At 44.3% G+C, this 23,114-nt stretch overlaps 1 protein-coding gene across 2 annotated transcripts in view; it reads left to right on the top strand.

Moving 5' to 3' along the window:
- Positions 1–22,455, top strand: part of GALM (galactose mutarotase) — a 95,964-nt gene extending 73,509 nt beyond the window's left edge. For both annotated transcript variants that reach the window (XM_082672577.1, XM_082672578.1), the window contains 3 exons: positions 18,817–18,958; positions 20,356–20,530; positions 21,114–22,455. In XM_082672577.1, coding sequence (XP_082528703.1) covers positions 18,817–18,958; positions 20,356–20,530; positions 21,114–21,191 — 395 coding nt within the window. In that variant the 3' untranslated portion in view covers positions 21,192–22,455. The remainder of the gene's footprint in view (positions 1–18,816; positions 18,959–20,355; positions 20,531–21,113) is intronic.
- Positions 22,456–23,114: the final 659 nt, after the last annotated feature.

Below are 23,114 nucleotides of genomic sequence, written 5' to 3' on the forward strand. Positions count from 1 at the left end.
CCTCTTTGTAATCTTCAGGGTGGTTTAAAAATAAAAATTTTTTTTTAATTCATCACCATTAAATTCCCTAAAGGGAGCTAGAAGGCTAGCTAGAGGAAGAAGGTGGCACACCAGAAAGAGTAACTTCCCCAAGGTCCTACCCAGAGGAGCTACAGCAGCCAACACTCTGGGTTGGATGGCCAGAGTTTGTTTCTGCTTGATCAGATGAATGACATTGTCTTCCAATACTCACCAGCCCTTGTGCAGTCAGGATTCCAGGCCTGGTCATCAGTCTGTGGAGTGTGGGAACAGGCAGACATGCTGGGGCCTCCCTGTAAGTGGAAAGCCAGAGCATGGTGTTGTGTTTGTTACCCTCAGCTCTGCAGTTCTGGAGACTAGCCCCTCCAGGTCCAAGTGTATCCCCCAAGTTTCTTCTCCCATGCTCCATCACCTGCTGAGATCAAGTACCTACTATGCACCAGGTACTAGGCAGCCCTGGGGAGGCAATGTCAAGCAAAATAGGTACACCCAGGCAGCGTGGAGCACACACAGCCACATACATAGCACAGGTCCTGTCCTCAAAGAAATAAGGCTACAGTTAAGAAAATACTTGAATGACACTAAAGGAGTAAAACTGGTGATATTGGATCTTATAGACTGTTATTTACCCTAGAGCTGTTTCTTATATGACAGGTCCCTCCTAGACAGTGTCTACGAAAGTTCAATACAGCAACTCCAAGGAACTCTCCTGGTAGCAATGATACCCTCCAAGGGGATGCATTACCGAATCCCACCTTATAAGACGGCCCCAAGAACAGCTTTATGGGACTCCAGAATACTCGCAAAGCTCCTCGTGTTCCCTCCTGGAAAATATCACTGCTACGAGATTGGCAAACATGAGCCAGCGCGGTGGAAATTTGGCAGGAAGAAAGCTCAGAAATTAGCACTTGGCCAGACATTGCATAATTCCTATGAACATTTCAGAGTAACAGCAAGTAAATTTGCCAGAAGGGGAGCTATTTGCTAGAACTCTGACTACCACCCTTTAAGAGCTTATGGCTTACCAACTCCCCTCCCCCACCCTAGGTCCGGACAGGGGCCTGGCTCTAGTTCATACCTGGTGCATAACAATCCTTAGAGGTCACCCCTTTCTGAAAGGGATGAGAGGTAACTGTGGGCTTTGTGCCATGGGCCTGAGGCTAACTCAAGCAAGTTCTCAGAGCCGACTTGCGTTCAGTTCAGCTAACATTTGTGGAACACCTAGTGATTGCTACATGCTCCCTGGGGCACTGGCCATAGAAACACTACCCGTGCCCTTGAGAGGCGCACAGGGACTGAAGAATCTAATGTAGTCAGGGCAGTGGTAGAGGTGATGCCCGTGGGACTAAGGGAGCGTGGAGGCGAGGGTAGGAAGATGCCTTCTCGATATCACCCTGAGCTTCGAGAAGCTTCCTAGTGTCTGTGAGGGTCTAGCAACAAGGAGAGTAAGAGTACTAATAAGCACGGAATGTGGGTGTGAGGGTAGGCTGTTAAGTCAAAAGCTACAGAGACAGTTTGGCAGGATGGAGGCTAGGGTGAGGCAAGAGAGGTGCAGCACCTAGCGTGCAAAATTTAAGGCAGCACTCACTTTCAGGGTCATGCAGGCGCAGGGTCAGCACCTGAGAGCGAGTGTCTCCTTAAATTTTGCACCCTGGGTGCTAGATTGCCTCATCCTGGTCCCAGCTTTGTAGTTGAGTGTAGTCTTCATGGGCATTCTGGGCCATAGTAAGGAGCTAGGATTTTGTCTTTAAATCATGTAAGACTTTGAAGGATTTTAAGTCAGGGGATTGACCTAGCAAGACTGGCATTTTACAGATACCACCCCAGCAAGTGTTTCTCTTAGCAGCTGGAGTCAGAAGCAGAGAAGGTGGATTGTGGGATGATCCCTAGTTGGGTTTTATCTGGAAGGAGGGGCAGGAGGAGAGGACAGGGTGTAAAGCAGGTCAGTAAGGGTGTTACTAACCAAGTGGCTCAGGTCACAGACAGTGGGCCCGGGGAAGGTAACAGAGGATGTTAGGGCCCTCGTGCACACCTGGAAGTCCAGGGGAACGTGGCGGCACTCAGGAGGAGACCAGGTCTAGCGGGAAGGCTAGGAGGCTACAGACAGTTGGGTGAATTTTACACTGGTGGCAAATCCCCAGATACCATCTTGATGAGAGTCTAGGATGGAAAAATTCCCCGCATGAAAATGCCTCACGTGGGCCCAACTGTGAAATGTTAAACTGTCTTCTCACCTGAAAACATCATGCAACAGTGTTTAGCATTTTGTGCTTCCGATGGCATGTAATATGCAGAAGTAATGCCCTCCCCCACTGCAAGTCAAAACCAAAAATTGTTCAGTGGGAAAAATTAAATAAGTACATAAAAACCAGCAGTAGAATAAAGCCGCAAAATTGAAGCATCGGCAGAGGAAAAGGAAAAAACTGCGGCAGAGACAAGCTTTGAGGTCGTGTGATCTACGAAAATTTATAGAAATGTTACCTTAAAAAAAAATCCCAAGGTACTTAACTTGCCAACCACTGGAATGAAGTCAAAATTCCCACCCAGGGTGTTACTTTTAATTTTCATTCTCTTTATGTTGTTTCCTAAAATAATAACAGGCATTCTAGAGATGATTTACCAAGATGGCTTAATTAGGTGTCAGATGAGTACCTGTGCCCACGAGCCCCATTACCGCTGGTTTCCTTATGCAAATTTGACTGACTGTTCTGAACCTGACTAAAGAAACAGACATAACTGGAGCAGCTGGGCTGGAAGCATAGCTGGGCCGTCCCCATAGAGACCAGACTCTTCCTCGTGCCCCAGCATTCCTCGCCTCCCCCTGCCCCTTTTTTTTTGAGATGAAAGTACAGCACACTTGAGCCTAGGTCTCCCTTAGATGGTCTCCACATCACTGCCTTTCACCTTTAAAGTGCACACAAGTCACCTGGGGGACTTGTTGATACGCAGATTCTGACTTGATGTGGGGTGGAGCCTGTTTCTAACAGGCACCGGGTGATGCCTGTGCTGATGGTCCTGGTCCGTGCTTTGAGCAGCTATTGAAAAGGCTCTAAAGAGCTCTGTGTAACCTTTAGTAACTTTTGTTGCTTCCCCCCCCCCTTTTGACAGCTATTTCTGCCCATTTGCTCCTCTCCCAAACAACCCTGGGTCCTCCTGCTGCCCCTTAGCTACCTTTATTCCCCTTTCCGCTCCAACACTTCACGCTCTGACTCAGCCTCTCTTATCAAAAGCCATCCTTTACAGCTCATTCTGCAAAGAGCTGCTCTCAGCCAATGGCTTCCTTAGGTAAGACAAGCTGAAATTTTTATTTAAAAAAGAGAGAGAATTAACCAAATATCACAGTGTGCTCCCGAAGGGAACAACTTGCTTCACCGTGTTTGTCCCATGGGCCATTGGACCTATAGTCCTGGAATGTCACAGTTGGAAAGGACCTTATCTTTTCCAACCACCACCCACCAGTTGAGTATTTGAATCTCAGAACCATGGGCTTTGCCGACACTCAGGTGCCTTCTTGGCCAGGATGCTCACTGCCCATCCTGGGCCAGCACGTAGGAAAGGCCTTTCTGATATCGAGCTGAAATCCGTCTACCTAGAGCCGACCCCCACTTGGCTTAGTTCTGGGCCTCGGGTCCCTAAAGAGCAGGCTTATGACCTTAGAAGGCAGCTGTCATGTCGCCCCCAAGTCATTTCTTCTTGAGGCAGAACATCCTCGGGTCATCCTGTGATGCCTGTGCTGCAGACAGTAACCAAGAGCTGCCAACACCTCATTACAGTCTTTCTGTGACTTCCATCGAACTTACTGCCAACCACATCCTTAAAGTCATTTTCATACAAGCTGTGGCTCAGCTACATCTCTCCCTAGTAGGTAATAATTGCAGTAACTAGACTTAACATTTATGAGAGTAAATGTAACGTGACGGTTAAGAACAAAGGCTCTGGAACCAGACCGCCTGTGTGTGAAGCACTGTACGAAGAACCATCACATCGCTGTGCTGGGTACTTTCCCTATATCAACTGTCCTTAATCTTCATGACAACTTAATGAGGGAGGGGCTATAGTGTCCCAATTTCACAAGTAAGGAAATAGAACCTCAGAAGATTGTTTTGTACCTGGGGTTAGGGTTACAATCGAAACCTAGCTGGTGTCCTTTGGTTTGAGGTTTTGTTTTTTTTTTTTCAGACACAGGTGCAGGACCCTATCTGTTCCTGTTATCCATAAATTTCATCTTGTAACCAGTGCTTTACCCCCTGCTTTATACTTTCTTTTGAATTCCTGATTCTGTTATCCCAAGCGTATCTGCCTCCCAGCTTCATGCTGTCATAGTCTGAGGAGAATACCTTCTGTATCTTCATCTAGATTAGCCACAGATCAGAGGCCATTTGATAACTCCCTACAGAGCCTGCTCACTGAAGCCCAGATGCTTCATCTCCCCAAGCTCCGTGAGCCACCAGCCTTGTGACCCAGTCTGAGAAGCCTAGGGGATGGCCAGGAATGGTTTGTATTTGAATACGTCTGTGTTTGGTTCGGGGGGAGCAGGCTTCCTCCTTCCTTTTCCGTCTCCATTCCAGAATTCTTCCCAGGGCAGAGAACTGCTCCTAAATTCGTAGCGTGTGAAGTTGTTCTTGTGGGCAGCGCCAGATGCAAGGAGCACATAGGACTCTGGGTCTGCAGCGCACACATTCCCAGAGAGGATACACGACCACATCCTGCACGTTAGTTAGTGAGAGCGGGGAGGCCGGCCCCGCCTTTCCAGGCTGCCTGCCCTCCAGCTCCACTAGTACAAACACACAACTTCCGTGTCCAGACTAAACTAGAGGAGGCTGAGCAAGTGTGATGGGACCACCGTTTCTGTGTAGGAGGGCTTGGGGCGGCAGTCTCAGTATAAGGGTGTCCGGGGTATGCCTCGAAACTTAGATGGTGGTATGTTGGTTTGGGGTGATTTGTGAGAAGTGGCAGCACTGATGGAGATCAGAGGGGCTAAATTTCCCACATAAAGCCATTTCTTGACACTGCCACTGTGTCAACTGACCAGAAAGGCTGGACTGATTTCTCCCCTCTCTCCCTTACTGGTTCCGTTCTCTGACCCTAGGCCATTAACATAATTTGGCTATCTATGTTCAACTACTATCTTTTTCATGGTGTCAGGATATCAGCTGACCTGTCCCTGCTGCTCTTCTTGGCTTCCTGTGAACCGTCACTGTGGGAGCCTTGTGACTCTCGGGGAAGAGTGGAGGCCAGGGGTCTCCAATGAGCCTCCATTGTCGCTGGAGTCTGCTCGAGCTGCTCTGAAGCAGCGTATGGGAAAATTCTTCTGCCCCAACGTGTTCCCCTTTTGAAATCATCAAGCAAACCCTGAACACTGGCAGAAGGGCTGCCCCTCTCACACGAGAGCAGTTAACAGCCATTGGCAGACCGAGTCCAGTGGATCCAGGGGGATTTGGGAAGGAGGTCTTGGTTCTCATAGATCAACATCCGGCCCCAGCAATGCACTGCTCTTGGGCAGTGGGTCCCCCCGGGGTGCCATGAAAACTGATGGGGGCAGGCAAGTGAGTCCTGGCCAGAGAAGTGGAAAGCACCTCTGACCTTAGTGAAGTGAGTCCTTGGTATGACCTTGAATGGCTGTTTAAAAGGGCTGATTTTGACACATCATCATCAGGAAAACACAGTAGTTAAGGGCACGGACTAAAACCCTGACTGCTTAGGTTTAAATCCTCACCAGCTCTGTGATTTTGGACAACTTATTCTACCTCTGTGGGCCTCATGTGTAGAGTGGAGAGTGGAGGCGGTAACTGGACCTACGTCATTAGTTGTGACGATTAAATGAGATAATACGTGTAAAGTGCTTAGAACACTTCCTGGCATTTAGTTAAGAGCTTTGTAAGTATTAACTATTATTATGACCATCATCATTATCATCATTGCCACCATTTTTACTGAGTGTTTAATATGTACCAGACACTGAGCTAAGCATATACGTGCATTCGCTCATTGAACTACCCTTTGAAGTAGGTGTTATGCTTCAGTTAAGCCTCATTTGAAGAAACGGGCATTTGGAGAGGTCAGGTAACCTGCACAAAGTTAAACGGGTAAGTCACTGGCAGAGTCAAGATTTGGAGCCAGTCTCCCCAACTCCAATGTCTATGCTGTTATTGTCCTCAGCTATTGTCCATAATACAGCTGTATTACTAAGTATTTCTTATGTGCTGGGTAGGAGCACTTTGCATGCCTTATCTCACTTAATTTCCATAATCCTATGAGTAGACACTCTTGTTATCCCCGTTTTATAGATGAGGAGGTCAAGATTCAGAGAAGCTCAATGACCTCCACAATTTTTTACAGCAAAGAAAGTCAGGATTTAAATCCAGGCCTGCCTGACCCTAAAATCCATTCTAATGTCTATTGAGTTTAACTGCCCACCAGGTGAGCAGGATGCTCCTGAAGCTGATAACGGTAACTGGGGATGATGACTGCTGATATGTCCTGCAACCAGGGAACACAGTTTGCCTAATCAGCCGCATTTTCTGAGCTGTCATTGGGGCAATTTCCACTTTCTCTGATACTTCATTTTCCTGCAGTTTCTTTGAGCTGTTGAATTGCTCAGATTAAGACAAGCTTCTGTACCCTTTCACGTGTTAGTTTGTTGTCCATGCTGCAAGAATATGGAGAAATCATAAACCGTCCGGAAGAAGGCCCTGATGTATTATGCAAAGCCTTTGCCACATTGCTATAGGAGGAAACTCCCAGTCCGCATTTCTTGCCCAGACACCTCAGGTTATGTGACTGCAACGTTCCAAATGTGCATTTCAGTATCAGGTCATGAGAGGACAGCTTGTTTTGTGACAAGTAGTGGTATAGGCAGAAAATACTTACCAGCCTATAGATCAGAGATTCCTAACCAGGCACGCATCACTGGACTTCAGAGGTTCTGGAGACATTGTGTGTGTGTGTGTGTGTGTGTGTGTGTGTGTGTGTGTGTGTGTGTGTGTGTGCATTTTCTTGGAGAGAGAGCCTGTAACTTTTATAACATTCTCAAAGGAGTCCATGATTCAGAAAACACTTTAAAAACCATTGTTCTAGATTTAAAAATCACTAAGAGAGAAAGTTTCAAAAAATAAAAACAAAATTTAAAAAATCCTTTGTAATGAAAATGTCAATGCCCCCTGGAGGCAGGAATGCACTTTCCTTTAGTATTAATGACTTAAACTATAATGAATAATTGTTTTCTCTGTTCTCTGTATTTCTGGAGTGTGTGTGTGTGTGTGTGTGTGTGTGTGTGTGTGTGTGTGTGTAACAGAGTGAGCACTAACTATGTGCCAGGTGCTGGTCTAGAGATACGACCTCCTTCATAGCATTCTCTCAATTAAACATCACAGTATCTGTATTAGGTAGATACCAATATTAGCTCCATTTTATAAGTGGGGAAATTGAATCTTACAGAGGCATAGAAACTTACCAAGGTCAGTTAGCAAGTCTGTCGAAATCCTAAGACATCTTACATAGATTTGTAATCAACATGTAGGACAAATCATAGAAAATAGTTTTCAAATAACATACTTAATATTTTAAAAAACATTTCTTTTTTAAAATAAATAAATAATTATTTTTTTTATGGCTGCATTGGGTCTTCATTGCTGTGCATGGGCTTCCTCTAGTTGCGGCGAGCGGGGGCTACTCTTCTCTTCATTGCGGTGCGCAGGCTTCTCATTGCGGGGGCCTCTCGTCGCGGAGCACGGGCTCTAGGCACGTGGGCTTCAGTGGTTAGTTGTGGCACTTGGGCTTTGTTGCTTCTGTGGCATGTGGGATCTTCCCAGACCAGGGCTCGAACCCGGGTCCCCTGCATTGGCGGGCAGATTCTTAACCACTGTGCCACCAGGGAAGTCCCAGAAACATTTCTTTTTTAAGGGAGAAAAAATTATTGGAGAAAATTTCTTCCCTCCACCAAACTTTTCTACAAAGTCTGTGCCAGATTTTCTTTTGCTTTCTTTTCTCTTTTCTCAAAATGATTTTTAATTGTAATTATAAACAGGAGTCACCAGTGCTGAGGACTGTCTGGAGGGACTCTGGTTTTCTTCCAATAACACTGTACTTGTGTTACTGGGTTGTGTGAAGATGAGCTAGAAAGGGGACCTGCCAGGAAAGAGGGGCTAAAAAATGAATAAACATGAAGATTCAGTGACTCTTGCAGCGACCATCTGTTCATCTTCTCAGAGAGTCAGGCCCTAGGGCCACCAGGTAGGGAAAAGAGCTATTTCAGATGATGCGAAATTAAAAGCATTGAATTAAAATTCACCCCGGGTGAATTTTCTCAGTCAGATACTGAGAAGAGTGTTCATGTCCAGATGATGTTACATAGAAAACCATGTCAGTAGTCAGTGTTTGATCAGGAGTTCATAAGGACTAATTTACCTTCTACTCTGTTTCTTAAGGCTTTTGCCCAAAAAATCAAGTCAGAGCTAGGAGCCCAGAGGACAAGTGTAATATAACTGTCTTGCCTTCATCCCAAATACGGACAACAAGAGTCCATTCCTGTGACAGGTTTAATGCCTTGTGACAGGGATCTGGAATGTTAGAGAATCTTGTTTCCAATAATCAGGTCTACATCATCTTCTTGCAAGAATGAGGCAGCTGTAGTTGCCAGAGTGATATTCACATGACCACTCTTGTCATTCACGGAGGACAGTAGTCCTACGCCTTGTCCAGTTAGCCAATCCTGACTTACCTTTCAAGGTTAGCCTCCTGTCACCACCTCTGGAAAACCTTTCCTGACCCTCCTGGCTGCATTAGGTAGGGGCTGCTGCTCCCTGCTCCATCGGAGCCCTTTGAATGCCATTCTCGTTGCATTTGTCATACTCTCCTGTAAGTTTTTATGTTTTTGTCTGTCTCTTTCATCAGATTCTAAGTTCCCTGGGGTCAGTTTAATGCCTGGTGCATAAAAGATACTCAAAAATGGGTGAACTAGCAAATTTATATTTGTTTTTCCCCCATCCAAAAGTAATTGCAAGGATTAGTGTTCTTAAGGTAGAATCATCTAAAGGGACTTCTGTCAAAATTTGTCACCTCCTGTCTTGTCAAATCAAGTGCCAAGAGGTGAAAACATCCCAAGGCAGTATACTGGTTATCTATGGCTATGTGATAAGTTACTCCCATTTTATTATCTCTTACTGCTTCTGTGGTCAGGAATTTAGACAGGGCATATCTTGTCTCTGTGTATGATGTCTAGGGCCTCTGTTGGAAGGTTAGAGCAGGTGCTGGAATCATCAGAAGGCTCATTCACCTGCATGTCTGGCAGTTGATGTTGGCTATTGGCTGGGTGCTGTCAGCCAGAAAACCTCACGCATGGCCTTTCTATGTGACTTGAGCTTCCTTACAACATGGTGGCCGGAACCAAGAGCAAATGTCCTGAGGCAGAGAGGGCCAGGCCAAAGCCACTTTGTATTTATAACCTGGCCTCAGAAATCACATAGCATCACTTGTACCACATTCTATTGGTTGAGGCAGTTACAAAGGTCCATCCAGGCTTAAGGGAGGGAAAAAAGACTTCACCTCTCACTGAAGGAGTGTCACCATCACATTGTAAGTAGAGCCTGTGGGATGAATATATCCTGGTGTGGCCATCTTTGAAAAATGCGGTATGCCACAAGCAGTCATGGGGAAAAGGTCGAGCGCCTGTAAGACTCCTTCATGTGAGATAAGAGATATGAATCAAAGCAGATGGATTTCATGAAGGCAGTGAGTTTTTCCTGTACTTCCGGAGGGCAGGTAATTATAACTCTGTCAGGAATGAGGGGCTAGAGGAAGATTTAAGGCCTTGTGACAGGCATCTGGAATGTTAGAGTCCTGTTTCCACTGCTCAGGTCTACGTCATCTTCTTGCAAGAATGAGTCAGCTGTAGTTGCCAGGGTGACACTCATGTGAGCTCTCTTTGTTGAGGTCCTCTGTAGACTTGACCTTATTCCTGGCTCACTGACACTCCAACATTACTCTCATCACAATTCTACGTTATTTCATTATCCATGTGGATGATACCCTGACCTTTTAGCTTCTTGACGTCCTCTCCCAATGATCTCGTCCTCCAAGGTTTCCAGCTACTCACTCCTATGATCTTTGAGTCATACCCTTGACTTTGTCACTACGTCTTATTGCAGCCTTTTATGATCACTGTTTAAGATGTCTGTTTCAGCTTCAATAATTCTTCAATGCCACAAGAACCTATAGTCCCTTGATCCTACCACCCTGTCACTGTTCACCTCCTCCCCTACTAAGATCAAAAGTCCATCATTAGAATCACCCCTTTTCATATGCTCTCCCCTCCCTTGCCCTCTCCTTTTTCTTTGTATTCTCCTAACAAAGCCCAACCCTGACTAATCCTACCCCCCCAGACCCTCTACAGCTGCCACCATACAGCTACTGGTCTCATTCAAAATTCATGACAGTAACCTCAGGTGGGTCCTTAGTGGGGCCTGCAGTCAGACTTTCCCTGAAATGGGGAAGCAGAAGTACTGCCTCAGGCCACTCCCCCAGAGCTGTAACCCCACACCTTTGGGTCAGAGCCCACCATCTGCCAGGCGTTGCTGCTCAGACCTAAACGCACACCCAGCCAACCTTATTCAGGACAATAAGAAATCCTCATCTGAAAACGGCTTCTCTCTGCTGACGCGACAGCTTTCTGATGGCTTCAAAACCAAAGTCTGGTGATGTGACATCCTCTCTGAAGGCACCCTTTCCATTTCGGCTTCATTTTCTGTACACTCAGTGTTGCTGAGACAGCTATTTTGACATCTCCTTCTATTCTTAGCACCAAAGCACAAACTCACACATAAACCGAAATTGAAAGAACTGCACATTCATTCTCCAAAGTCTTAGAAAAATCAAGAGTACTTGAGGGCTGGGGGTGGGAGGGGCTGTACCCAAATCACTCCAGGGTGAGGTGGAGAGTGCCTGAGTAGGGGCCTGGAGGCTGTGACACTATGCAGATGTGTCACCTTGGGCAAGTCCCTTTAGTCGTCTGGGTTCCAACCTCATCTGCAAAGCGGGGGTACTAGATGAGGTAATTCCTAAGGTCCTTTCTAGATCTTTCATTCTGACTTTGTCACAGGATGCTACAACATTCACAGTTGCCCTCTTTTTTTTCCCTCTACCTCATTCATTCATCAGGTTTTCAGTCAAGTAAAGGCTCTGTTTAATGCTCAGAGGGTCAAAAATCAGTAGGACACAATCCCTGCCCTCTAGGGGCTCATATTCCTTACAGATATAAAGCTTGATATAACCTTATAGCTATGCCTTAATGGGATGAATGTCTTGGGGAAAGTATGTTCAAAGTGGGATGAACAAAGTAGAAAAGGGGATTAGTTCTAGCTGTGGAGGATACAGTCCCTCACAGAGGAAATAGCATTAGAGAATAAGCATTATTTATTTATTTATTTATTTATTTATTTTTGGCTGTGTTGGGTCTTCGTTGATATGCGCAGGCTTTCTCTAGTTGCAGCGAGCGGGGACTACTCTTTGTTGCGGTGCTCAGGCTTCTCATTGCAGTGGCTTCTCTTGTTGTGGAGCATGGGCTCTAGGCGTGCGGGCCTCAGCAGTTGTGGCACGTGGGCTCTAGAGCGCAGGCTCAGTAGTTGTGGCTCTCGGGCTCTAGAGCACAGGCTCAGTAGTTGTGGCACGCAGGCTTAGTTGCTCTGCAGCATGTGGTATCTTCCTGGACCAGGGATCGAACCCGTGCCCCTGCATTGGCAGGCAGATTCCCATCCACTGCGCCACCAGGGAATCCCGAGAATAAGCATTCTTAAATGACCTGGTGGGCTTTGCCAGAGTGGGGTAGGGGAGCCCAGAAACGTCATTCCAGTTACAAGAAAGGGTCCAAAGACATAGTGAATCTGGGAGACAAATTCTAAGTTTCCCATTTGCCTGACCAGTAAGTGCATGAGGGAGTGTGTCAGGGCATGAGGCTGGAAAAGACAGATTGGAACCTTCTCTTTTTCTTCTCATTCAGCAAAAATCTCTTTTTACAATTTTCCCAAGTGTCTAAATTTTAAGTCAGGGCTTCTCTGCCGTTCTTGAAGTCTTACCCTCTCTAAGCTCTGCTTTGTGTTATATATATATTTCCTGAAATTTAGCCCTTTTATTTATGCCATCCTCCTGAAAATGTTCAAACATATCATTTATCAAATATTTCCATGTAATGTATGGGGCGGCAAATAATAGCAGCTTTGTTTTACAGAGAGAAAAGCTAAAGTAAACATTGATTGCTCGATATCATAGATTGCTCAGTATCAGGTTAATAGACATGAAATATGCCCTGGGTCCTTCCTTCATGAAAATTCCATGACTTTCTTTAAAGTCAAGAAAAGTAAGTAATTGATTGACTGATCCGGGCAATCACATTGGGACTATTTTAAGGGTTCGATTTTGAGTCAAATATGGCTTTAAGAAAGAACTAAATATTGTGAGCACCATTTAAAGTTAGGGAAGAAAGCATAACATAAATACCACTGGGAATATGGGTTGGTAAGATTAAAATCTTCTTGAGCCCATGTTAACAGCTGCTTCTTTTTCCCAGTCTAATTGTTTCCTAAGGAAACACTGTTGTCTTTTTTAAAGTCAGTGTGGGAGATAGTTGGTCACCCAGACTTCACAGGACAGTAGCGCCCCGGTGGGTCACTACCATCCAGGATTTGGCCTTCGAGATCCAAAAAGTTCAGCTCTCCTCCAGAACTGCTCGGGGTTTAGAGGACCGACTGGACTCAGACAAGGTGTATGTTTATAAAGCAAGCTCTTTACATTGTGTCTCTAGCACCATCTACTGGGAAACAAAAGTGCCTTTATTAGAATTACATTAGAATGTGTCAGAAACCCAGAGAAAAGGGGAGGAAGAAGTTCAGAAGATTCTAAGAAACAGAGAATTAAGTATATTATATTGAAGTGACTTGTATATAGATGTAACCACTAAAACAAAAACACAAACTTTCTAAATTATCAGGAACATACACACAGACCATATTGTAAAAGATTTTTTTTAAAGTGACTAGAATTCATAAACACAGAAAGCATACCATAAAATATAATGACAAAGTAAGAACAATTAGAATATACGTGTCATCTTAATGCCATAAAACGCCCCTATTAAACAGTCTCTCAGATTAAATCACAAAGCAAAACCCAACAGGATGCTGTGTACAAACCAAGTGACTCAGAAAGGTTGAAAATACAAGAATTCAAAAGCAAACCGAGCAAGTGAAAGCCAAAGTAGCAGGGGGTCTCAATCTGAACATCAGAAAAGGCTGATTTCATGACAGAAAGCATTCTGTTTTCTAAAGGATGCAATTCACAATGGATGCAATTCACAACGGAAGTTCACCAAAAAATGACTATATCTAAGACCATGAAGAAAACCTCCGGCAGTTTCACAAAATACAACACAGCCAATATTGACCTAGAAATGTTTTAACTGTCTCTTAATAATTCTTGGATCAAAAAGGAAGTCAACCCCCAAAACTAAGGATATTTAGAAAATAAATAATATAATTATTTATGTGGAAATATATAAATAATATATAGGAATATATAGTAAGCAAATATTATATTACAGTTATCTATAATGGAAACTCCTACATGTGATATAGTTAAAGTAATACTCAGAAAATTTTAGCACTACTTATATTAATCAAAAATTGTGAAGTTAAATGAATTAGGCATCTAATGCAGATATTTGAAAAAGAATAATAAAATAAACCCAAGAGAACAAAAGAAAAATTAACAAAAATAAAAGAAATTATAATTTTGAAAAGAATCAGAAAAGGTAGTACTCATAAATCCAAGAGCTGCTTCATTGGAGGGAAAAAAAACCCCAATAAAATAGATATAGCATTAGCTAATCTATTCAGTCCACAGAATTAGATATGAGCATAGGCAAATAACCACAGACAGATGAAACTGAAAGTATCATAAATTATTTCTTTCCTCAACTCTTTGCAAATAAACATGAGAGTAATATAGATGAAATGGATAATTTTCTAGGAAAATATATAAATTTGTAATTGTGACCTCAAAAAGAAATTTTAAATAGATTATCATAGAAAAAATGAGAAAAGTATGAGTGCATAAGGAGTTGTCTAATGAAATACCTAGGAATAAATTTAGCAACAGCCTCCAAGATAAACTGAGTGAAAAGATCAAGGTGGAAACGGGCTGTGAGTTTGTGGATGTGCATGGACGTGCACTTAAATGCTTGGATATCCTTGTAGTATCTCTGGAAGGTGCATGAGAAACAAGTGACAATGGTTGCTTCTGTTGAAGGAAACTGCATCTGTAGGGAACAACGACGAGAGAAATTCTTTTCACTGTAGAGTACGACTTTGTAACTTTTACATTTGATATCTTTTAAATTGATTACATGTGTAAATATTACCTACTCAAGAATTCTTTTTTGGAAAAGTAGAACCAAGACAAAGGAAATAGATGCTTTTAAAGGATGTTTCAAAAAGAATACCACTTAACCTTTCCTAAAGCTGACTCTGGTAAGAGGAGGATCCTCTTGGTTGAACAGTGGACACCAGACACTAGGATGGTCTTAGCCAGGCCTCCGTGTCTCCCTCAGGAGCTCTGGCACCCAGGCACCCTCGCGGCTCTGTGTGAACTCAAAGACCCCAGTCCTCACGTGCCAAAAAGACTACATTTCTGAGCAGAAGTTCTGAGTTCAGAAAAGGATACCCTCTTTTCACCCAAAGACAGGACATTCATGTTTCTTAGTATTTAGGAACTCAAAGAAGCAGAACCAAATGCTTTAAATGGCTAAAAGTCAGTTCTCTTTTTCCTATTTAATTTTTTAATGGTAAGGTACAAGTTCCTCATTTTTCTTAGCCTCCTAAGATTCCAGCCCCACTTTGCATGCTATATCTCTCCTCTAAAAATAGCAGGAACCAAGTTCCTAAAACATTATCCATCTGACCGCATGAAAGGAAAAATAACTCTCACCCTGAAAGAGTATGTTAAACACCTAATGTCTGTACTTACCTTCAAAATATATGATTCAGTTCTGGGACAATACAAAAACTTTTAAATGTACTAAACTGTATCATTGTGTAAGGCTCTGAAACAGAGTCCCTTTCCTCTTTCCCCCTCAAGAAAGACTGGCCAGATTGCCTGGCCTGCTGCAGAGGAACCTGGGATTTTTTGTATTTGGGGAAGATCCTAGGACCAGGGGCTTCTCACTCCTAAGTGGGTCATACTTTTAGGGGGTGGGATGGGGTGCACCTCTGCTGTCATCTGTTCCTAGGGTTTTCTAGGTGAGCTGCTCAGAGCTTATACTGGCTTCACTCTGGCTTTTATATATATGTTTTTTATGTTGTATACAGTTGACCCTTGAACAGTGTGGAGATTGGGGCACTAACCCTCCATGCAGTCGAAAATCCACCTATAACTTTACAGTTGGCCCTCCAGATCTGCAGATTCAACCAATCAAGGACAGTGTAGGGACTTCCCTGGTGGTGCAGTGGTTAAGAATCCGCCTGCCAATGCAGGGGACACGGGTTCGATCCCTGGTCCAGGAAGATCCCACATGCCGCAGAGCAACTAAGCCCGTGCACCACAACTACCGAGCCTGCACGTCTAGAGCCCGTGAGCCACAACAAGAGAAGCCACCGCAATGAGAAGCCCGCGCACTGCAACGAAGAGTAGCTCCCGCTCTCCACACTAGACAAAAGCCCATGTGCAGCAATGCAGCCAAAAAAAATAAAATTAAGAATTAAAAAAGAAAAGGACAGTATAGTACTGTAGTATGTATTACTGAAAAAAATCCATGTATAAGTGGACCCATGCATTTCAAAACCATGTTGTTCAAGGGTCAACGGTATATGTGTATTTATTTAATGTGTGTGTGTGTGTGTGCACACTTGTATTTATTGAGCTTCCCTCTGAAATAGCAAATTCTGCAGGAATGGGGTAGGGGGTGAAAGTCAGTGATTTAGTCCAGCTTATTGTACTGATGAAAAACCCCAGGCTCAGAGACGTGATTTCATCTAACTTTACTTAATCTCTTTCCTCATCTGAGGCATTCTACCCTACAACTGCTACTACTACTGCTGCTGCTGCTACTATTACAGTACACACACACACACACACTACCACCTTGTACTTAAGCTGTGTCCTCCACATCGATTATTCTTCAACCTTCTTCACCCATTCAACCTACCATGACCTCACCTCAAGTCTCAGCTCAACTAATAAACTTTTATCCATGAAATCTCCCCAGTCCGCCACATCTAAGCCAACCCAGTCATACTGCCTGTCTTCTTTCTTACAGCTGTGCCTCTGGGAGCACTCTTCACACTCTGTGGTTATGAGCGGCTTATGTGTCCTCTCCCTCCTTCAGACTGCAAGCGGCTTAAAAAGGCAGGTCATGTCTCGTCTATGTATCAGCTCTGCCCAGCACAGTGCCTGGCATACAGTAGGTGTTTAATGTGTTGATCGATCAGAAGAGTGACTGTGAGTAGGCTCCTAGTCCATTGCTCTGGCTCTGTCATATTCCAGGAACATGCCTGTGAGGAGGAATTCTTCCGCACATTCCCTGGGCTTTCTTAACTGAGCTAAATTCAACATATTTGTGTACGTTGTTTCAGATGGCTCAGCCTAGCATCTAGGGAAGAACAGATCTGAAAGTTGGGAAGAGAATGAAAGGTGATAAAGCAAAATGGCACAATATTCAGAAGAATGTAAAACCCATGTTATAGCCTTTTGGCAAACATGTCTAGAGGACTGTCTGTTGAGAAGTTTGCTCTCTCCCTTGGACCTCCAGAGAAATTACTCACAAGATAACGCTGATTCCTCTTTTTCACCCTCAAAGCCCTGATTTTTTTTTTTTTTTTTGGCTGCACCACGTGGCTTGCAGGATTTTAGTTCCCCAACCAGAGGTCAAAACCCGGGCCCTTGGCAATGAGAGTGCGGAGCCCTAACCACTGGACCACCAGGGAACTTCCTCAAAGCCCTGATTTCTTGTTCAGTGGTTTTAGTAGAGCAGAAGATGTGGCAAATTATTTTCACATATTTTATCAACTCTAAGATGCCATCAGTTGTAAAGTTCACCATTATTTTACATTCCATGAAGGAAAAAACCACCTCTGCCAGTTAAAGCATGACATGACATGATTTCAGAGATTTTAAAATATGAAAATGAGGGAATTCCCTGGCAGTCCAGTGGACTCTGCACTTTCACATTCGGGGGGGGCCAGGTTCGATCCTGTGGGGGGAACTAAGATTCTGCAAGCCGAGTGGAATTACTATATATATATATATATATATATATATACTATATATATATATATATATAGTGTATATATATATATATATATATGAGAAAATGAGTGTCTTAAATTGAGGAAATATGGCATATCAATATCACAGGTTGTTGTTTGATGATACCAAGTTGTGTGGGTCTCAGTCTTATCTGTTACATGAGCAGTTTGGACCAGATCAGCTCTGAGAACCCTTCTGGTCCCAACACCCTTGAGTTCTGTAACACCACGAAGGGATAGTCTTGACTGGGCATCATTTGTTGTGTAATAACCACCAAAATGGGGTTCCCATCCAGATTCCTTCTGTGCTTTGCCCTTTAAGAGTTGAGGGTCTTCACACTGCAGTGTCCTCCCTCAGGACGGCTCACCTACCCACATCATTGAGAAGAGGCTTCAGAATGTCCCACCTTGATAAGAACAAATATACTTATTAGAGGTTGAGGAATCTGGCTTACACATACGAAGCGGGTGGTGCTTGCCAACTATAACTCCTCCAAGAAGCACTCCTAGAGACACAAAGCTTTCATTCAAAGGATTGACTCTGGGCTTCCCTGGTGGCGCAGTGGTTAAGAATCCACTTGCCAATGCAGGTGACACGGGTTTGAGCCCTGGTCCGGGAAGATCCCACATGCTGCAGAGCAACAAAGCCCGTGTGCCACAACTACTGAGCCTATGCTTTAGAGCCCGCGAGCCACAACTACTGAGCCTGTGTGCCGCAACTACTGAAACCTGCGAGCCTAGAGCCTGTGCTCCACAACAAGAGAAGCCACTGCAATGAGAAGACTGCACATTGCAACGAAGAGTAGCCCGTGCTCGCCGCAACTAGAGAAAGCCCGCATACAGCAAGGAAGACCCAATGCAGCCTAAATAAATAAATAAATAAACAAACAAAGGATTGACTCTAAAATTGGCTAATAGTAGAGTGGCCATACATTCTAGTTTCCCCCCAACTGTCCCAGTTAACTCATTTGTCCCAGTGTTGTTATTAACAGTTCCCTCTATGTTTCAAGTCTACAGACTGATCAGGGAAGTGATTGAGGAAGAGTGGCTACCAGTGTCACTTCGGCTAATAATGGCCCCAAATGGTTCGAAAATCACTAATCTCAGGGACACTGTTAGCATCTGGTTAGCCAGTACCAGGTATTAATGCTCAGTTATGAGCCCTGGGATATTTCAGCATTAAAGCAAGAAATGTCAACAAGGTGATTGACTCAATGGTTAGGACAACCATCACCCTTTATCCAACTTATTCCTTAACGGAAATTATGCATTTCCTTGATTTTTGTACTTTTTTTACACTTGAATGATTCTGAGTGTTATAGCTACTGCATCTTGCAGTCAGTGACATTTTACAATTAAGGAGATCCAATAATTTATTATTCTTAGGATCTGGACTCCTACCTCCTTTACAACTTGAAATGAAGGCTGGGAGGGTAGAACCAGTGGGTCTTTAGGATATAAAGATTTTATTTAGGTATTTGTCATTCTTTTTTCTGCCTCTTCCCACCAGGAGAAGTTGCTCCAGTGCAGGGAACTGCATTTGACCTGAGGAAGCCAGTGGAGCTTGGAAAACACCTGCAGGAGTTCCACATGAATGGCTTTGACCACAATTTCTGTCTGAAGGGATCTAAAGAAAAGCGTTTTTGTGCACGGTAGGCACTTTTCATTTGCTGCCTGTACTTTTCATTTGCCTTTCATTTGTTGGGAAGAAAAGATACCAACTCCTATTTGAGGAGCTTTTCCTCTGCCATATTAATGCCATTTACTCTGCTACAGGGGACCAACTACCACATCCTATGTGCCTTTTCAAAGCTCCTATTCCATAGGTGAATACATCTCCCCCCTCCCCCTTCATACCGTTTTCCCTGTGCCCCTACCTGGCATCCTGTCTCTTTGCTTCCCCTCTCCCCATCTCTGCCTGTTCTCTAAGGCCCTTTTTTTGTTAGAAACCCCAACTCCTCCTGACTGAAGTCACCTCTGCTCTCCGTGAACTTTCAGAGCCCTTCGTCCTTTCTTGACTTCTGATGTATGATTTGCCTACTTCCATGACAAGCTGGAGGTTGCATTTCCCTTATAGCACTCACCACCTCCAGCCTTGTCTGACAGGCATCTGTGTCCACACTCTCCTTCTCACTAAATTCCAAGTACCTCGTGCCATCTTATCTTTGTGAATCTCTACCTTTACCCTAACACCCTAATACCATGCTCGGCACTAGCAAATAATCAATAAATGTTCGCAGAATGAACGGGTCTTAAATAAAGCAGAGAAAAGACTGCTTTTCTCCTCTGTCCCTCCTATTCACATTTCTCTTTCCACGGCCCCCACGTGAGGAGACCCTCTGACCTCCCCGCCACTATTCAAATCCTGGCCTTTCTCTTTCCAAACATGTTTCCCCGAACCTCTTGGTTGACTACACATTGTGGGGATGTCTTACCTCGGTAAGTCTGTAAGACCCAGCCTTTCTTTATCTATATATCCCTTTGACCCCAAGTATAGGACCAGGTAGGTACTCTCCCATCTGTAGAGGCCTGGTTTTTTTAAAAAAGGAAACAATTTGGCAGAAACCCAGAACAGATCTATTCTCGGGGGAAAGAGCCCTGCCTGCTCTAGCCCCAAGGGTGGCAGGCAGTTTAATTTGGAGAAGCATCTATTCTCTTTCAGAAGACATAGCTGGTTGTCTTGCCAGACCAAGCAGAGAGCTCCACCTCTTTATGAGAAAGTATCCCAGCCTACCTACCTGTCTCCAACCTGGCCGCCCCCGACACACACAAACGTATCTGACTGGGGTGAGTCCCTTTTGCCCTTCCCCAGAGAAGCCAGGCTCAGAGTGAGAAGTTGCTGTTGGGGATCCTCAAAACCACCTACTCATGCCTCACCTGAGAGGCTGCCAGAAGTTCCCTCCATGCTCTTCTTACCTTTGTCTCCTCCATATATGTTGTCCCTGCTCTGTGACTGGGTCTAATTCCTGTCTCAGAGCTGCTTCTCAGCTTTTCCCTGTCTGCTTTTCCACCCTGGACCTATATATATGTGGTCTGGCTTTATCCCTAGGGTCCATCATGCTGGGAGCGGGCGGGTACTGGAAGTGTACACCACCCAGCCGGGGGTCCAGTTTTATACGGGCAACTTCCTGGATGGCACACTGAAGGGCAAGCGCGGAGCACTCTATCCCAAACACTCCGGTTTCTGCCTTGAGACCCAGAACTGGCCTGATGCAGTCAATCAGGTAAGTCTACAAGCCAGCTTGTTAGAGCGGTGGTGTGTCGAAGGTCACACTGGATGACAGAGGTCATAACACTCAAGTCAGACCTGGTCTGTATGATTCAAAAGTCTGTGTGTGTTCTCTTCTCCTCTTCTCCAAGTCATGAACAACACAGGAAACTCTTAACCACATTACTAAAATGGCATTTACATGTTTAAAAATATCTATTATTTTCTGCAACCACAGTGCTAAGATGATCCTCCAAATCTTTTCATCCTGTTTACTTCCCCATAACTTTCTTTTCAGCTGTTGCGTAGAGTAATGCTCCTCAAAGCTCCAGCCCATAATAAGATGCTTGCAGCTTGCACCAGAATGTAAATCAAGCCTGCTTCCGTAAGAAAGTCTTGCTGTGATAAAGTGTGTTTAGTGATGTGATTTTCATTCTGGTTCAAGTTCTTTATCTCATTGCAAACCAATAATAAACAGTTCTTACACTGGCAACTGGTTCACAGAACTGGTCTAGAGACCAGTCCAGAAGCCATCCTGAATGGTTAAGGGTGCAACCTGGGCTGGCAAGGTGTAACGTGTATTGTTTTCCCCTTCACAGCCCCACTTCCCTCCTGTGTTGCTGAAGCCTGGTGAGGAGTATGACCACACCACTTGGTTCAAGTTTTCTGTGGCTTAAGGAAGTGTAAAGATATGACCTGCTCCAGGGCTAGGTTTGGGAGCCCCTTCAGCAGCCTGTCACCTATGCAGAGATGAAGATTGAGAGCCTTTAAAAGTGATCCTCTGAATTAAAATCATACAAATGGTAGCTGTCATGATAGTCAGTCTGAATAGATTTCCTTCCCAAAGACTGGCTCCAGGCCATGTCTAATGATCAGCTCTATTCTCCGTGCAGTGAAGAGGACCCAGCCATCCATGTCATCTAAGCCTTGACCGTAGCCCAGAAGTGGTAACTGAGCTCCTTGTGTTGGCTCCATCTCTCTCCATTCTGCCTCTTTCTTTTCTACTTTTCACCCTTTCTTTCTTTGATCCTACTCTCATTCCTTTTCTTTTTCCTCCTTCTCTACCTCACACCACCTTGCACTGTGCAGCACTTTGGAGTTTTCAGAGGTCACTTAGCTCATTCAACCTGCTGGCAGAGGGACCTCTCTGCCCCGATACAGCAACAGATTATGAAGTGAGCCAGCTGAGGCTTAGAGGGGATAAATGACCCACCTAGAGGCACAGAGCTAGGAAAAATTTTAGCCAGGACTCGAGGTCAGGTCACGTGAATTCAGGTCCCCTTCTTTGCCTCCACTCATCTTCCAGAGCATTCCGAGCATCACTGATGGGCAAAGGGGGATCTGACCCTTACTCTGTTAGAGCCATCCTTTCTTCCCAGATTCACTTTTATAAGAAGCTTTAGTCTGCCTCTGAGCCTTACAGATGGTGTGACTTAAAGTGCAAGATCAAAATGTCCAGAAAGAATCTGTAAATTTGATTCTCTGACTTTGCGGTTAACTGAGAAAGCCCAGCCCAGCCAAGGCATGGGAAGGAAGCCATTGGAGACAGGAGCTGTGTTAGTGTGAGAGGGCCTTGACTGAGGATTGCACATTGCACTGAGAACAGATGTTGTGTTATGTAGATGAGCCTGGGCTTCCCTCCTTTCCTGAATAACTGAATCATCAGTGATGGGTTTGGGTTGGTGGGTTTTAAAGAAATGTATCTTATACTATTATACGCTAATAATCGGTTGAAATAAAATCAAAATCTGCATCTTCAGGAAACTCCCAGTTTCTTCACTTTAGATCTGTCAGGCATGGACCTTTGGGAAATGGACCAAATATAAACGGTGTTCTGGATTCTACCATACTCTCCAATACAGCCCCAGCATCTTCCTAGAGGAACACTACTTAAATGGCAGCCTATGGAAATTCCTATACTTCCCCTCTCTCTTAGCAACAAAAATAAACCAGTTTATTTTTTAATTCATTTCAGCATGGATTTTCTGAGTACCTATTGTGTACACGGTTCTCTCCTGGGTTTAAGGGGCTCAACAGGTAATGTCCAAGATGTAGTTATGTTCCTTAGAGATATCACAGTCTCTCTGGGGAAAACAAGACTAATAGTAACAACCAGATGATATAGAATTGCACCACGACAGAGCTGGGAGCCCTGAGCACTAACTTTGCTCCTGGCTTTTACTACATGGGCAAACAATCTAATTTCATTTAGCCTGTTTTCTCACCTGTAAAGCAAAGGGATCCGACTGTAATTATCTGGAAGGTGAGTATATGTCTGCAGGCTGGAACTAAATTAGCCACTAGTGCAATTCATGTGAGGTGGTGAAAACAAACATGGTACTCAATAGGGAAAACACCATATATAACTACAGAATTATTAAAGCCTTGTTGAAATGCAAATATCCACTCAAATGCAACCCCCTCCCCCAAGAGTAAGTCTCCAGGTCCCCAGGAGTCCATGCCTTCTTTGTAGAGCCCATACAACCCTCTACCCACAACCAGACTAGTGCTGTATTATTCTGAGTACTGATCTTTCACAGGTGAGCATATTATTGACTCCAGTTCAACGATCTATGGATTCCTGTTTGTTTCAAATTCAT

This window comes from Grampus griseus (assembly GCF_964374135.1).
Source record: "Grampus griseus genome assembly, chromosome: 15".
NCBI lineage: Eukaryota > Metazoa > Chordata > Mammalia > Artiodactyla > Delphinidae > Grampus > Grampus griseus.